Source organism: Lipophrys pholis, assembly GCF_963383615.2.
Source record: "Lipophrys pholis genome assembly, chromosome: 4".
NCBI classification, from domain to species: domain Eukaryota; kingdom Metazoa; phylum Chordata; class Actinopteri; order Blenniiformes; family Blenniidae; genus Lipophrys; species Lipophrys pholis.
In genome coordinates, this window is record NC_137637.1 from 20,087,790 (window position 1) to 20,103,863 (window position 16,074).

The following is a 16,074-nucleotide window of genomic DNA, read 5'->3' on the forward strand; positions in this document are numbered from 1 at the left end:
CATTTCTAAATTTTAATACTCAACAAACGGGACAAAAACAAGTAATTTAATGGTAAGAAATTAAGTATTATTTTCTGTTAACATACCCTTTTAGAGCTGAATTTATTGTACGTGTTACGGAGACTAACTAAAATGATAAAATTAGTTTTAGTGCAAAACGTTAGGCGTAACAGTTGCAGCAGTTGGATACAATGTTTCTGAATTAAAGCTCAGAATTCCAAGGATCTTTTATATCATATCAAAAAAGGAAGAGATTAAATAATAAACAGATAAATGTACATTTACAGATTAAAAAAAACAAAAATCTAACTTAAAGCCTTTTCAATGTCGCCCACTGTGTGCAGCCTAGTAACTGTAATTGACCTCTACCTTAGCACACCACAATTTTTCCTGAATTGACAAAGTGTAAATCAGTGTTTTAGTACATTGTTGCACAATTTATGACAGCAGAATTGTTCCATCACCGCCTTTTCTCTCGTTAAGGTTAATAAGTAACCCGTGTCCTGGCCGCAGTGCCAGTAAAGAAGATATCTTTGCTTGGAGGCAAGATAAGCAACCATTTTTGTTAGAATCGTTCAGCATTTTCTGTTAATGGCTGACGCTGTTCAGTCGTCTGCAGGAAAAAAATAAAAAAATAAAAAAATAAAAAAATCCACTGCTCAACAGTTTCAGGCATTCATGGGCTTGCTGTAAGAACACTTTGAAACACGTCAGGCACCAAGAGGTGAAGATGAACGTTTACTGGCAAAGCTTCAATGGTCCCCGGCCTCGGTCATCTGACCGTGGTCGACAGTCACAGGACTCGGCACCCAGTCTGTGTCCCGTTATCTCTCAACCAGCGTATCGGTGTCCATATCGTTCAAGAGGTAAATGTCCGTGTGACGCGAGAGTCCCATGGGCACCTGAAAGAAAGAAAGCTGGTTTTTATCACGAGTGGAGAGGCACATTCATCACAAACATCAGCCTCGCAAGAGGCCAAACTAAAGTTATAATCCCTCAATTTTAGGTAGGATTAGATCATATGCAATGATTTGTATCGTTTAAAGCCAATTTCATCCTTATTCTATACCACTTTATCCAAATCAAGGTCACAGAGCGCTGGAGCTGATCCCACTTTATGGGAGGAAGGCAGAGTACACCTGGGCAGGACACAAGTCCATCACAGAGCGGCACCCTCACACCTATGAGCGCTCGAGTCACCAAATAACCTGAAACACGTGTTTGAACTGAAGGTAACGCCTCATGCTCTCAATCCAAACGGCGACTCCACACAAAATGGCTCAAACTGGATTTTATTGCTGTAAATCCAGAGTGCTAACCACTTCACTACCAATGAAATATTTCATTTGAGATTTAACAACGTGATATACGAGTTTGAGTTTACAGAGACGTGTGGTTCGTTGGTAGTGTTCTGACTCTCCTCAGCTGACATGAGAAAGAAGTTCATTTCTTGTTACTCTAATCATAGTTGGGTTTTTTTTTAAATTAGGAGTATAAAGCTGAAGCCATTGTTGATTGCTTGTAATGCAAAACTAGACGTTTAAAAGAAAATTTTATCTTGTTTTTCGTTAATTTCCATTATATGTTTTTAATGGTGCTCACTTTGGGTCACAGTTTTACTTTCTTAACTCTACTCAATGAATTCTGAAAACTCCTGGAATAGAGAAGCTTTGGATCCTACAAGGAAGTGTTTTTTTTTTTTTTAATGAATCCTTGTTCCAAGAAGAAATAATGATTCAACTTCAACATTTCTTCTCATGAGCAGTAACACTACAAAAAGTGTGTAAAATTACAGCTTCTCAGTTGTGTCAAGCAGTGACCCATGCTCATCATATTTAGTTTCATTTGTGTATTCAACAATTATTGTAATGTTGAAACCTCAGTTTAAGATCATTGATCTTTTTTCCAACAACAAAAGTGGACCTTTTTTTTTTTGCCTTCTCATATTTGGATGCCATATTTCAAAAGCACATTAATGACATGGTCGTGTTTTGACATTCAGACAGAAGACGCTGACAAATGTCCATGTATCAACAGTCTACATTTATTTTGGACACACGTTGTGTTTCATCCAGTACGAAAAAACAAAACACAGTTAATCATTCATTATCAAAGAGCAGAAACGATTGTATTGACATTACCACATCGAAATCTGTAACAGTTGAAATGTGCTCTGTCCATGTTTATGTTGCCATCACCTCCACGAGAACCAATAATTAAGGTTGTGAGAACTCTCAAAGAACTGTGAGCGTGCTTTGCCACAACAGAGTGAAAGACGAGGTTTAACGCGGCAATCCTCCCCAAAACAAGGACCCGACACCTTCAACATGTTTATTGGATGAACACGACACCACAGAGTCCGTCTGTGAGGAGTGTGATGGTTAATAGTTACATCCTACTTGGGTATTGCTCAGTTACGTGCGACTTTGTTTTTCCTCTCACGTCTGGTCAGTACAGTCGAGTTGCATTACACTCCTAAAGCAACTCTACAAAGTACTTCGACGTTGCCGGAAAAAATTGAGAAAATTTCCATCAGCTGCTGTTCAGCTGGTTTTGGCTGTGTGACACTTGAAGGGGTCACGGGTGGGAGCTCCACTGTACAGCGTCCACTGAGGCGGGAAAACATCCTTTCCGTCTCAATAGGACTTAAACGTCTCTGAACCTATCAAAATGCTTCATTGCATAAAATCAGGGTATGTCGTATTTAGTTTTATGTCTAAACTCGTCTGAAGGTGCTGTGTTACTGCAATCAAACATATTCACTTGTGTTCATATCCTTCGGTCCCCACAGCCAGTCTTCTTTTCAAAGCCAACAGTAATTTAATTGGAAGGATGCGGATAAAAACAAAATAAAAAAAACAAAACAAAAACAACGCTGATAAAATGAAAAAGAAAAGAAAAAATGCCGTCTGGTCAGGAGGGACAATAAAGAGAACAAGGAAGCAAACATTTTCACTCACAAACGTTCCCTTTACTTGTCTTGTGTAAACATTCTACAGCCGGACTGAAGAACACAGCGGTACCGAGGGCTGGACGTTAGATCTGAATCAAACTGACCCCATTCCTTCTGTCCGTGGTATTTTTGAACCTCAATTCACAAAATTACTACTTCTGAGGTTCAACATGTGGAAGGAATGGGCTGGTGCTGGACTGTAAAGCATTTGGTAATTATAGGTTATACAAATAAACATCTTTGTACTTGCCTTAGCGTTTGTGTTATAGCCTTTGATGGAAATTAAAAAAATATATAAGAAACAAAAAATTGCACACAACAGCCTTAATACCTTAAAGTAATTCCGTTTCAAATGTTAGAGGCCGTTGTATTGTGGAGGAACAACAGCCCCGATGACACAAGTAATTCTTAATGATCGGTTAACTTCCTGAATCTCTACAAAACAAACCAGCCAGGTTTCACAAGAAAAAACAAAGCCAGCAAATAATTCTCAATCCCCCAAAGCAGTGACAGCCAACAAGGAAACACATTATTTAAAAAAACACATCAAACTTAATTTCACAGAAGAGTTCTTCTGCTGATTGAGGCACATATTTACCCTCCGAGAGCAAAGCTGCAACCTCGTGCGGCTTCTCCCGTCAGAACGGAACCATTTGGTTCGAATGTCGTCTGAATGCACAGAAGAGTGCATGTTTAAAGTGCACCTCAGGGATTCATATCACGAACCACTGATGGACTCCCAGTGTAATAAATGACAGCTTGAACTACCGTCATCGATAATGGTCTTCCAACAAAGAACCATTTGAGATCATCTACACTCTAAAGCTCACATTCGGCGTGTGGCTCCCACAGATGTTGAATGTGAATATCCATAAAGTGAATGTTTGAAAATCCACCGTGTAAAAAAAAAAAGAAAAAAAAAAAAAAAAAAAGAATCAACCCAAGACAATTGACAATGCAGATAGTCTCACTTTAGCTTGTTCTGACATGTTTGACAGGTTTGAGTTCACACTTAAAAACAGTTAACAGACATTTATCTTATCCACAGATATTGGGCTGAATATTTAGGAGCTTTTTGATACAGATTCGTACATAATACATTTAGATGTGACATGTAACAATTACATTCTTCTGGGCAAAATTACTCAACGAAAAAGTCATACTATATATTGCTATGGAGGAACTATGTTGAGATAACACTGCAGAGGTAATTTTGTATCATCAGACTCAAGCAAAAAACTGTTGAGGAAACCCCTTCCTGAAATGGTGTGTGAATAAAGTTATATCCTGAAGAAAATCCCTATTGCTGCCTTTAAAAACTACACTGACTTCTGTTAAATCAAACAAACGGTGTATAAATGTTAATGGTCTTATAAACTGGCTCAAGTATCATGTGACATCTTCAGAAAATGTGCTTGGAAGATCCTACATGATCTCGCACAGTGTGCGGAGCTCTCCCACAGGAGAAGAGAAACGCTGGCGGTTACTGTTGTGTTCAGCTTTAGGAGTCGTACTCAGACTGTTCTTCTATGAACACAGCAGGTCGGTTGCTTACCCTGCCGCCAAAGTCCAAACAGGAAACTCCCAAGGCAATCAAGCAGTGCCAAGCCTGTAGTCAAGGACAATGACAGCATGAGATTAGAACGCTACCAAACTATAACTATACTAAAGACAAAGATGTGTATGAAAGGTACATCCAACTTAAAGCGCTAACTCACCAGATAGCCTACAAAGCACAGGTAGGCGATAGAGAGCAGAGCAGAAAGGACGTAGAGCAGCACGCTGTTCAGCGACGTCACGTACACGATAACAAAGTACATGTTGATTGCACAAACGACCAGGATCATGATGCTTCCCGAAATCTTCCACACCCTGAAAAAACAAACAGAGCATTGAGCAAAACAGTTTACTTCTCTGATCTACCTTATGATCCAGCTCGCTCTCTCAGGCGATCTGGATCAAACCAGATTTCTGTTCCCACAGTCAAAATCTAAAAGTCGTTTCTGCATGCTGTTTTTTTTTTTTTTTTAATGCAGAAAAATATTCCAAACATCCCCCAGACAACTGCAGGAGTGCACCGACAGATCTGAATCTGAATTCTATTCATATATTTCTATTCCATCAGACGTATTGTTGAATCCTGATATTCTATTATTACTTAAAAACAAAACAGAAAATAATTCTATCAAGTGTATATCACTTACAATCCATTAGCAAAGTCATTCATTATGGGCGTCAAACTGGTGAAGGTCAGAATGGGGATCAGAGCAAAAGGAAGCTGTTGGAAAATGAAAAGAGGTTATGATCCAATCTGATGTGCTGAACAGACAAAACACGACAAAAACTGAAAGTTGTTAAATGGGTCTTCAATGGCTTGATAATTGGTCCTGACCTGCATGCTCTGGAGCACATTGAGGAAGTCGTTCATCCCAGTCAGATGTTGAACATCCTGGAAAATGGCAACGAGCAGCGTGGGTGTGATGGCGATGGAGCGGGTCAGCAGCACCCGGGCAAAACGGGACCACCGGAGGTTCAGGAAACCCTTTGCAAAACACGCAGGCAAAAACATCAGCACACTCATAGGACCGATAATGATCCGTTTCTTGTTTTACCACGGTCACACGCCATCTGAAGCCAGTGCTCCTACCTCCATCACGAACTGCCCGGAGTAGGTGCCCGTCATGGTCGAGCTCTGTCCTGCGGCCAGAATCCCGATGGCCCAAATGTAGAGCGCTGCAGGGCCAAAGAAACAGCCCAGGACGACTCCCTGAACACATGCAGATGGATTACCAAGTGTGTATTTACAGTCATGTGCTTAGAATGATGTAGGACGGGTGAATATTTACACAGCAACTAGTAAACAGCTTAAAAAAATAAACGTGACCTCTGCGTCGGTGAGCTCTTTGAACGGTACCTCGCACAATGACCTCTAACTTTGCAAAATTGTGTGATTTATTTAGATTCTTATTGTACATGAAACAATAAAACACAATTTGAAATGAGTGGCTTTGCCGACAGTGGCGAGAGTGAAAGAGCTGGAGATTAAGACCGAGAGCCAAAATCTTCAAATGCGGCAGTAGAAAATGTTGAAAAATATCTATTTGAAAGATAAAACAGCCACCACACGTATAAAAAGTCATACTAAAACTATAAATTAGCAGCGTTTCAAAAGCAAACTGTAATGCAATGTTTTGCAGTTTTTATTTTATCAATCATTCCTTATGTTCCTGAATAGCAGGAAAATAGTTTTAAAGTCGACTCGTATTGAATATATCTGCGCACCGTCTACAGCAGCAGAGTAACTTTGTCATGATAAGAAGTCGAAGGGACTTAACTGCAGCTTCTTTTTCTCCAACTATTCTGATTTCTTTTCCTGTGTTTCTTTTCCGTAGTTTGAGGCACGCTCCAAACCCTTTTCTTTATAGCTCACTTCAGGCTACGGACGCCTTCAATGAACACCTGACAATTCAACCATCATGGATTACTGTTCATGTCCTTCAGACCAGACTTACCCCCTTATAAATGTCGACCTCCAGGGTTTTATTGTTGAGAGGAAAGAGATCTGTGTGTGGGGAGCCAGTTGCGTTGCACTCTGCATTCTGCAACAACGCAATGAGCAACAAAGTCATCAGTGTCGTTTCATGTTTCAAAATGACGAACACGGGCTTCAACAGGCCGGCGATGCCGCCTCCATGCTGTATACTCACCACCTCCATGTTGGTTTTATTGTAGAAAGCCTCAGCAAAGACTGCCACCACGAAGACGTTGATGAGGAAGGACACAAAGAGCGCGGCGGCGGACTCGATGAAGAAGTACTTGTTGGCTTCCTTCACGTCCTTCTTATTTGTGCGATCCACCTCCCGAGACTGGTCACAGACAAAATAAACCAGAACATTTCCACGACCGTGTGATTTTATTCCAAAAATATTCTTTAAATTCTAAAATCTGACTGTAGCTTCTTTAAATAGGTCCATATATATATCGAGAAATATGTTTCAAACCTTGACCAGTGCTGAATGCAGGTAGATGTTGTGTGGCATGATGACAGCACCGACGATCCCCACAGCCTGCTCCATCTGCGGGGGCCCACAGCCCTCACAGTACGGGACAAACATGCCCTTCAGCAGCTCCCCTTGGTCTGGTTTCACCAGAATATACTAAAGGCAAAAAAAAAACCAAACCTGTCAAACATTCTTCAATACTAGGAAATACCAACAACTTAAATATATTGATAAACAGGAGATGCTGACCTCGTAACCAAAACTAATGGCCATTACAGCGATCAGGAAGCCAAAGAAAGCTTCAAGTTTTCTCAAACCTATAGAGACAAAGAAAAAGTATGAACAATGGCATGGACATGTGTATTTCGTTTGTATTTTAACGTAAACTGTATGTTTGCAAGTTACAATCACGCACCATATTTATCTAAAAACAAAAAGACAAAAGTGTCTGTGATGGTGATGAGGACTCCGGCCCACAGTGGGATCCTGGTGGAGAAAGTAAAGACATAGTTTGTTTTCTGTTCATCAATGATTGCTCACCATTTCAAGTGTGTATTTTTTTTTTGTGTGTAACTTTGTGTACAATGCTGGTGATCCCGTTACCTGCCCACAGAGAGGAGGTTGAGGGCTATGGCACAGCCAATGACTTCCTGCATGTCGGAGCCGATAATTGCAAGTTCGACCATCAGCCAGAGGATGATCCGGGGAACCTAAAAAAAGAAAAAATTCATTATCATGCAATTTTATTATCAAAAATATAATAAAACCATTGAGTACAGCCATATGAAGACAGACTGACATAAAAGAGTAAAAGAAGAACAAGAAATGAGGAACATCAGATGTGTTCAAAGTGGGAAGCGCTCACTGTGGGATACTGTCGGTTGCAGACTTCAGCCAGATGCATCCCCGTGACGACTCCGAGGCGCGCAGCTAACCTCTGCAGCAGCAGGCCGATGATGGTGGCTCCAAGGAGCACCCAGAGGAGCTGAGGGAAGGTACACAGTGAGCACAAGCTGCTCCAGCCTACATCTGCTATTTAAACTCTCACACTTCACTGTGTCCAGCAGGACTCGGCATCCACGCTATGAACGTGTGAAGCATGTAATCGAAAACAAATCTGTGTTACGATTTCTGGCCGACCTACTGATATGTACGGAAAGTCATATATGCGTTGAGTAATTGAGTCAACATGTTGAATGAAACCAACCCAAAACAAAAAAAAGACATTAACTTCAGCATAAACAGACAAAATGTTGTATGATAGGATTGGATATTGCACCTTAATGTACTAGTGCTATAAATAGCACTTTAAATAATACTGTATCAACTGTGACTTCTTTGGGTCTTTTTAGATAACTGGATTTTGTATCTCAGTGTTTCAATTCAACATTGATACTGTTGACAAAAGTACAAGCTGTAACAAGCAAAACACAAGTTATGACAAAAGTCTTGGTCATTTTGACGTAAACCAGTTTAAGGAAAAGGAAGAAAGGTTATTGTTTACATGAAAAGAACAATAACGTGCTGATTTGCAGTAAATTGTAATTTGAGTAAAAAAGAAAAAAGAAAAGGTTGATTATAATCTAGATTATATTGAGTTGTGTTTTTTTTCTTTCTTCCTAAATCCACATTCATTACTCAGCAAAGTTAAATGCCAATGTTGTTTTGTTGTGTAGAGCAACATGTTTTCCTAATCACCTTAAAGCCAGCTTTAGCTCCAGACTGCAGGTCGGACTCGATGTTGCCTGGATCCAAATAAGCGATGCTCATCAAAAACCCCGGTCCAGTAAAGGCCCAGAGTTTACGGAAACTGAATACCTGAAGGAAAGACGGTATATATGTGTATTATTTTTTTAAACTTTGAATTTGAATCTGCCCTCTTGTTTTGCTCATATTGAAACAATCGATGATTGTGAGATCTGACCTGGTTTTCCCCCTCTGGAATGGGAACCTTCTCCTCAAAGTACGTGGAGAAAGGTTCGTCCTGCGCCACCGGAGAGGCAGGAGGAGAGATGGTGCTGTACTGGTTCGTCTGGATTCCATTCTCCTGAGGAGAGTCCTCTGATAAAAGAACAAATTAACATTCATTACTAAAGGAGTGAAGCCCGTCTGAGAAATGTAGTTCAAACGGATCAACAGGCTCAACGTGCTTTACCCGATCAGTTATTTATTAACACATTCACATGCAGATGTTGGCCATGGGGCAAAGTGCTGGCACACTATTTCGAGCAACTTTGGCTTCAGAGTACAGTTTGACATGTGGCAGGACGAGAGGGTTAGAATGCGTTTCGCTATCTCTCACCATAACGTCATGCTTTCTGTATACATTACACACTAATTCAAGCAATAACTATGGATATCAAGAAGATAGGCTGCATTGTTGAACGGTATACAGATAAGGTTTAGGCAATCGTTATCATTTATTTTGTGACTACCAAAACAAAAAAAAACATTCTAGCGACGAGATGCTCATAGATCCCTTAAAATGGTTTTCATCCCAGCATCTAACTGGGTACTTGCAACAATAGATCTTCAGGCTAAAGCGGACAGTGACAAGTCATGGGTTACAAGCAGACACGGTAACGTTGGTTAAATGATCTATGACATCTACACAAATAGTTAAAACCGGTCAAAATGGGTTTCACATTGCTTTATATTTAAAAGCTTATCCATAACCCCAGGTAATGTCAACATTGTTGGACACTTATGCAAATTAAATATTTGTAGTTAAGAGTTTAAATGACACGGATCTACTCGGGCAACAATAACCTGGAACTAGAAAATTCTGGAGGGGATTTTGTGTGCCGGCCTCTTTACACACCAATTCTTCGCAATTCTTTGTGGCTTATTCGGAATTGGTTATCCGAATCGTTACCACAAGTCGTAGCACAATATTCTAAAACGTATGTGTTTTTTATTTAATGTGCTTTCTGTGTCCGTGCTGCCAACAGTGCAGGACGAGTTATCGGCCAAAGAAAGGCAGAAGAAAACTATTAGGAAAAACTTTAAACTTCCAGAGGAAATCTTGTGTGCCCGCCTCTCGCTGCTGACATCTTTTGATCTCAGCGTCTCTATAGCAACAGACGCTGATCTCCTCTGATCTTCTATATGAGGTGCCTCTCCCATCCACTTTCTACGGAATATTTTTTTCACAGTTTCTTTGCGATCTATTCAGAAATAGTTAGCAGAATCCTTAATAAAAGTCATAGCAGCCTACTCGTGAACGTTCTACATGTTTTGATGTGCTTTTTGTGACAGTGCTCCCAACGGTACAGGAATAATTACTTAAATTACTTAAAAATGGCAGAAATAAGTAAAATAAAAATAATAACAATAACCATAACCATAAAATTTGACGGCCGCCTCGGATAGTAATCTTTGCGCCTTGCCATTAAGGCAGTACCAATAACGTTCCAACGGAAGTGAAAAAGTCTCAATAAAATGAAAAAAATATAAATCAAATACACATAAAAGTGAAAAAAGTATCATTAAAGTAGCAGCATTAGTGAAAAAGTATCAATAAAATACCAATGAAGAAAAATTTAAAAAGCATTTTTTATAAATTCGCCTACGATAGTAATCTTTGTGCCGAACCTCCACGTTTGCATATTGAACCCAGTGACTCAGACAACATAATCCTACAATACAATATAGAGCGACTTGAAAACAGTTGATATAAAAACAAGCACAACAAAATCCCTCAGAAGAACATGTCCAATACCTACAATTACTGTTTGACATTTTTCTTCCAAGTATGCCTGTAAAAGTACTACTCACTGAGGCTGGACTTTTCAGTCGTCCTTTCCTTCATGTCCAACTCCCTGCCCGTCTTATAGTCCACTGTTATCTAGCAAAGTCTCCGCTCTTCTATGACTCGGCCTTTATCATGTGTTTTTCTTTTTTTTTTAGATGTCACTACGACAATCTGACATCATGCGTCTAAATTGACCCAGGAAGAGAGGAAGCCGAAACACCACACACACCAAATATGTACTCTAATAAGTCAACAAAGCAGAGCCTGCCCTTTACTCACACAAAGTATCAGCATACACATGGTTGTACAAAGATAAATGTCAACTAATGGCATTCACACACTTGATTATTACAGGCAACCTATTAGATATAAAGAGGAACAATCTCACTTTTGTGAATCTATTTTCCCAAAAATGCACAATAGAAAAATATAACATGACAAGAAATACTGGAGTAAAACTGTGTCTTCGCAGCACTGCCAGCACACACGCAGACACAGAAATGTGCCATTCGTCCTGAGAGGTTAATGTGGGAGAGCGTTTTGAGCGTGGCTGCGATGTGATAGTCATGCTTCTGTTATGCTTGGCAGTTACCCTCCAGGAGGTCTCCGTCTTGCTCGGACGTCATCAGGGCAGGCTGAAGGATCCCTGGGAACTGGAGGGATGAATGTCAGCCTCCCTGCAAAGAGACAACAGGGTTTTCATAATCCATTAAAGCTTTGTCTGGAATAATCGAGTAAAACAGCAATTACTGCGGCACCAAGTGATGTTTTGGTCTCTAAAATAAATAATTGTTGAGCTTAAAACATGAGCAAGTTTTTTTAAACGTTGAAAAAAGTTGTTATCCTTTCCCCCCGTTAATGGCAAAAAAAAGTGACTAGTCATTCTTCTGACTCAGCAACACAAAGTTAGGCAAAGGCCACAACATTGATGAGAGTGCCTCACAGGGTATCATGAGCTGACCACAGAGGCTCCAGTTTCACTTCCACAGGATCCATCCTTCCTCTCAGCAAAAGACGTGCACGTGCACATGCACACACACACACACACACACACACACACACACACACAAAAAGGACAAAATTCTAGATTTCCGTCGAGTAAACAACTGTACACTGTGTTCTCGGAGCACAGGTCTCTGGGGGCACATGACAGTGACAGATCATATGAGGGGAGAAGAGACGGGCCAAGGTGGCACTTGGAGACACTTTTCCGATACTCAAAGTTTCCACCAGACGGCCACTTCCTCTGAACATGCGCAAACAGGTAACATGGCCTATCAAAGACATATGGTCTTTGGCAATTTCTTCAGGGAAATGAATCAAACAACACAGTTAAAGTAATAATAGTCTACATCTAAAATGTGTCCAAAAACCTGACGTGATGTGAATTTAACCTTTACTGAAAATATAAGGCAATTGTCTGGGGGAGAGGGGAGTGGCAGGCTGACTATCAAAACATGGCCACTGGTAGGGAAGCACGCTGGTAAAACACAAGTATGTTGATTTATCGGTGAAACTGAACATCTTGAGTTTCACACTACTCTACCTACTCCCACTGGTGCTTTGTACAGTTATGAAGTCAGTTTTCATAAAACAGCAAGGGAACGAAGCTGAAGTGAGATTTTTTTATTTTTTAATAAAAACAGGTTTTTGTGAAAATAGCAATTTTCTTTATTAAAAAACATTTTAGCAGCTTACTGAATACTAAAGGAACAATTAAGATTATTTTAGGCAAGGCAAATGTAATTATATAGCACCATTCAGATACAAGGTAAATCACAGTACCTTACAAGGAAATAAAGGAGAAACATAAAAACAAAGCAATTAAGAAAAGTATAAATGTGAGAATAATTTAAGTAAAAGCCTTATTAACATAGAGGTAACAAAATAAGTAAAATCTATTGTTTATTGAAAATCCTGTGCAAACAATAGTGTTTTAAGGCCTGATTAAAAAAAAAACAATAATAAAAAAAAGTGGTGGTCAGGATGTTTGTTCCACATGTGAGGAGCGTAGCACCAAGAAGCTGCTTCACCTTGTTTATTCTGACTGGGAACTCAACTGTCTCTGAGCACCACTGTCGTGTCAACAGACAAAACTGAGAAATCTTCCAGTCAGTCTTGATAACGTGGACCTTTGTTTATTGGGCTAAGATCTCCTGTGAATGACCGACAAGCTTATCAATTGTACATAATATTTTCAATATGATAAAGTAACAGATAAACTTAAAGAAATGACTTTCCTTTTGACAATTCAAGTCCACTTCATTCGTGAGCCAGAATAACATCAGATTTTATGAAGTAAAGGGAAAGGAGGAAAGGGTGAATAAACGAGGTTAACAAAGCTTTAAAAGTGAACTTTAGGCATGTCGCCATGCGAGTGTGTCTGGGGGTTGGCTCTGAACACTTTGCGCATTACTTTTACGCCTCCCTGAGTTTGTCATGTGTTCTCATGCGGCCAGTCGGCAGGGAGAGACACCGCCTTCACCAGAGAGACAATGGAAAACATCTTTAAAGGATTTCTGTTAACCTCCTCAATTATCACTGCACACAGCATTATAAAAATGTATGATTTACCTGTAGTGATCTTAAACAAGCACAAATTACTGTGTAAATACAAAAGCAATGATGTTTAGCATACAGGAAGTGAGCATGGTTTGGCTATAACAGTATTTGAAATTACGACAGCTTCACTCATATCCTAACAGCTCTTCTAAATCTCAACTAAAAGACCACCCAGCTCATTTCTGTACAGAGCTGCCCCTCATCAAATCAGGATTCAGTCCCATACTTCATAATATAGTTTATAAATAATTTCCAAATTAATACATGAACAGGCACTTTTGCAAAATTAGATATAAATGTGTTCTGCTGCTGACCTATCCAGCTGTATATTTTTTTATCTTATGTTCTACTGCACTTACAGACCCTTTATCACTTTTTTTGAATTATCAGTGTGTTCCGGCCTTCTCAAATGTCTTATGAGTAAGCTGTAAATAAGATGTTATACTGGACTGCTATGCCTGGATAGTCACTTAAGTCTCTCAGGTGGCACCTTTGAGAAAGGCTGTAATTATTCTTTTCTGCAGTGCTTCTGGCAGGCTGGTATGTGTTGTACTACTCCTCGTGTGACCTGGATTAAGGTCATTGATTGTATAACTCTTACAATGTGTCGGTACTAATCTTGTCAAATTCTGGGAGCCCTTTGATCTAACATAGTATTAATATTATTAGAAACATCATTTTAGAATAGTATGAGTATGTTGATTTTGAGCAAAGAACAACGCGGGTCATAAAATGTATGATTTATTTGGACATTATCAAATGTTGTAAGGATGGATTTACCCAACTTGTCGGGTTACAAAGTGATTTATTACTTATTCATTCAACTTCCCCAAAACCTCAACGGACTGCAAGTCCTAATCTATACCAGACAGTTTGGATTATCACTACATCTGTGGCAACTCCCAAGCAAATGTTACACCCCTTAAACTGTAGACTTAAAACACGAAGACAAAAAAATCTAGACAATGTGAGGTCAAAGCATCAATACCGACAGGTAAGGCTTGGATGGGGCAGCTGTGGCAAAGAAAAAAAAGAGGAAAAATAATCCTGATCTTTCTCAACAAGACAACTTTCTTATCCACAAAACACTGCTCTGTTTATTACAATAGACACCATGAAAACTAACCAATGACTCCTTTCTGATGTTATTGACCTGATAACTCAACAACCAATAACTTGTCTCCTAAATCATAATATCAATTTTAGCGCCAGTTTTAAAAGGGGTAACCACAAATACATAAATCTCATTGACATGAGAGCAAAAAAATTTATTTTTTTCAGGGGATGGCTGATAATTGTTCTAACCACGGTAGGATTTCTTTTGCAGAATACTATCCACTTCAAAATTGGATGAAATACAGAAAACTGTGAAACACTAGCAGCTCAGACAGGCTATCTTTATTGATACCAGAACACCTTGTACTAAGTACTGCTGGTGTTTTGACCATTATCTAAGATGTTCTAGGCAGGTGGTTATAGACTCAAAACCCTAGTTCAAGACCTTGTTACTAAGTGAAAACTGAAGGACTCAAGCAATTTAATTGGTTTTACAGAGTTGCCTTTGTATCATCAACATCATTCACACAAAACATGTCATTTGTAAAACTGGTTAAAGAGGACTAAACCAAATATATTTCCCCTATATCTCTTTTAAAATATATTAACAATACTAGAAGTGTTGACGCTGGTACTTTCACATTATTTACCAGGATGGTATGTTTTCAAACATCAGCAAAATCCTTGGTACAATGAATACAATCACTTAAATTGGTATTTATTATTTTCTATAACCTTTTAAAGGATGCATAGTTACTGTGATGATTGATTTTCCCCATGTGGGAGGAATAAAGTCTTAATAAAATCAGGTAAATTCAGATAACAACACGTTTACTGTAAGACAGCCTTTGAGAGCAAAAAAAAACAGTGAAATCACATTAAAGCAAAACGATATCTAAAACGTAAAAAGCTCCTTAGGACCGACATCACAAGATGATGCTATATTCTCTTGGACCTATTCATGCGAAGCACAAAATGTACATTTGCTTAATTCTACTCTCACTTCCAGGAAGGACGCAGAGGAAATCGTGCCAGCTTGCTGGGTTTAAAAGTACATCAAAAGTATAAAATGAGGTCGTCTGTGTAGGACAAGAAATCCTGTGAACACATCAGCAGTCCCGGGACTGAGTACAGCCGGGTGAGAAGGAGCCAACTGAAACCAGAAAATAACCTCTGACCTCTCGAACCGAGGAACTAAAAAGCGCCAACGTTATATGAATGGGCTATGAAAACTACGCTTTTAATCGTCCAAGTATGGAACTTAACAGCGATCGCTCTCAGCTTCATGGGCGGCTGGGGAAAGACCCGTGAGCCGACATAAAGCAGGTCGCTGCACCTTGTGAATGTGCGACTTTTCTATTAGCTTCCCCGGTCGAATCAGCTAGCTTTAGCGTTCACAAAGTATGAAAAACGCTCTTACCTGTGAATAGGGTGTAGGACGTTGAAGCTAAAGGCGTTATTCCGTTGATCAAGCGTGACTTCGAAATTGTCCCATTTGTTCTATCATGGAGAGAGAAAAGCACGTTATCCAGCAAATACCTGACAAAGTCGTATCTTTCCAGCTGTAGGTTCAGAGCGATCTGTGCATGCGCACTCTACTTCCGCTCATCTGATTGGCTGAATATTGTGTTAACTTACCCTGAGGACGGCCTGACAGGGTGTGCAGGTTTGATATTACCCCGAGTCAAGCCTCACAGGTGGCATACCGGCAGGTTACGTCTGACGTTCAAGATACAAAATACTGCTTT

The 16,074-nt window shown here is 39.7% G+C and overlaps 1 protein-coding gene across 2 annotated transcripts; it reads right to left on the reverse strand.

The window, feature by feature from the left end:
* slc11a2 (solute carrier family 11 member 2) lies at positions 1-15,916 on the reverse strand. Of its 2 annotated transcripts, XM_080462239.1 has the most exons (17): positions 15,747-15,916; positions 11,301-11,385; positions 8,879-9,015; positions 8,653-8,772; positions 7,820-7,939; positions 7,558-7,664; positions 7,370-7,440; positions 7,204-7,271; positions 6,955-7,110; positions 6,661-6,819; positions 6,466-6,552; positions 5,601-5,720; positions 5,346-5,495; positions 5,158-5,231; positions 4,672-4,825; positions 4,509-4,562; positions 1-902 (listed from the first exon to the last, which is right to left on the reverse strand). In XM_080462239.1, the coding sequence occupies exons 2-17, from the start codon at positions 11,332-11,334 to the stop codon at positions 825-827; spliced, it is 1,689 nt and encodes a 562-aa protein (XP_080318365.1). In that variant the 5' UTR covers positions 11,335-11,385; positions 15,747-15,916; the 3' UTR covers positions 1-824. The 2 variants fall into 2 exon arrangements, with proteins under 2 accessions (XP_080318365.1, XP_080318366.1); XM_080462240.1 differs by lacking the exons at positions 11,301-11,385; positions 15,747-15,916 and adding an exon at positions 10,732-10,810 and having other exon boundaries at positions 727-902.
* Positions 15,917-16,074: the final 158 nt, after the last annotated feature.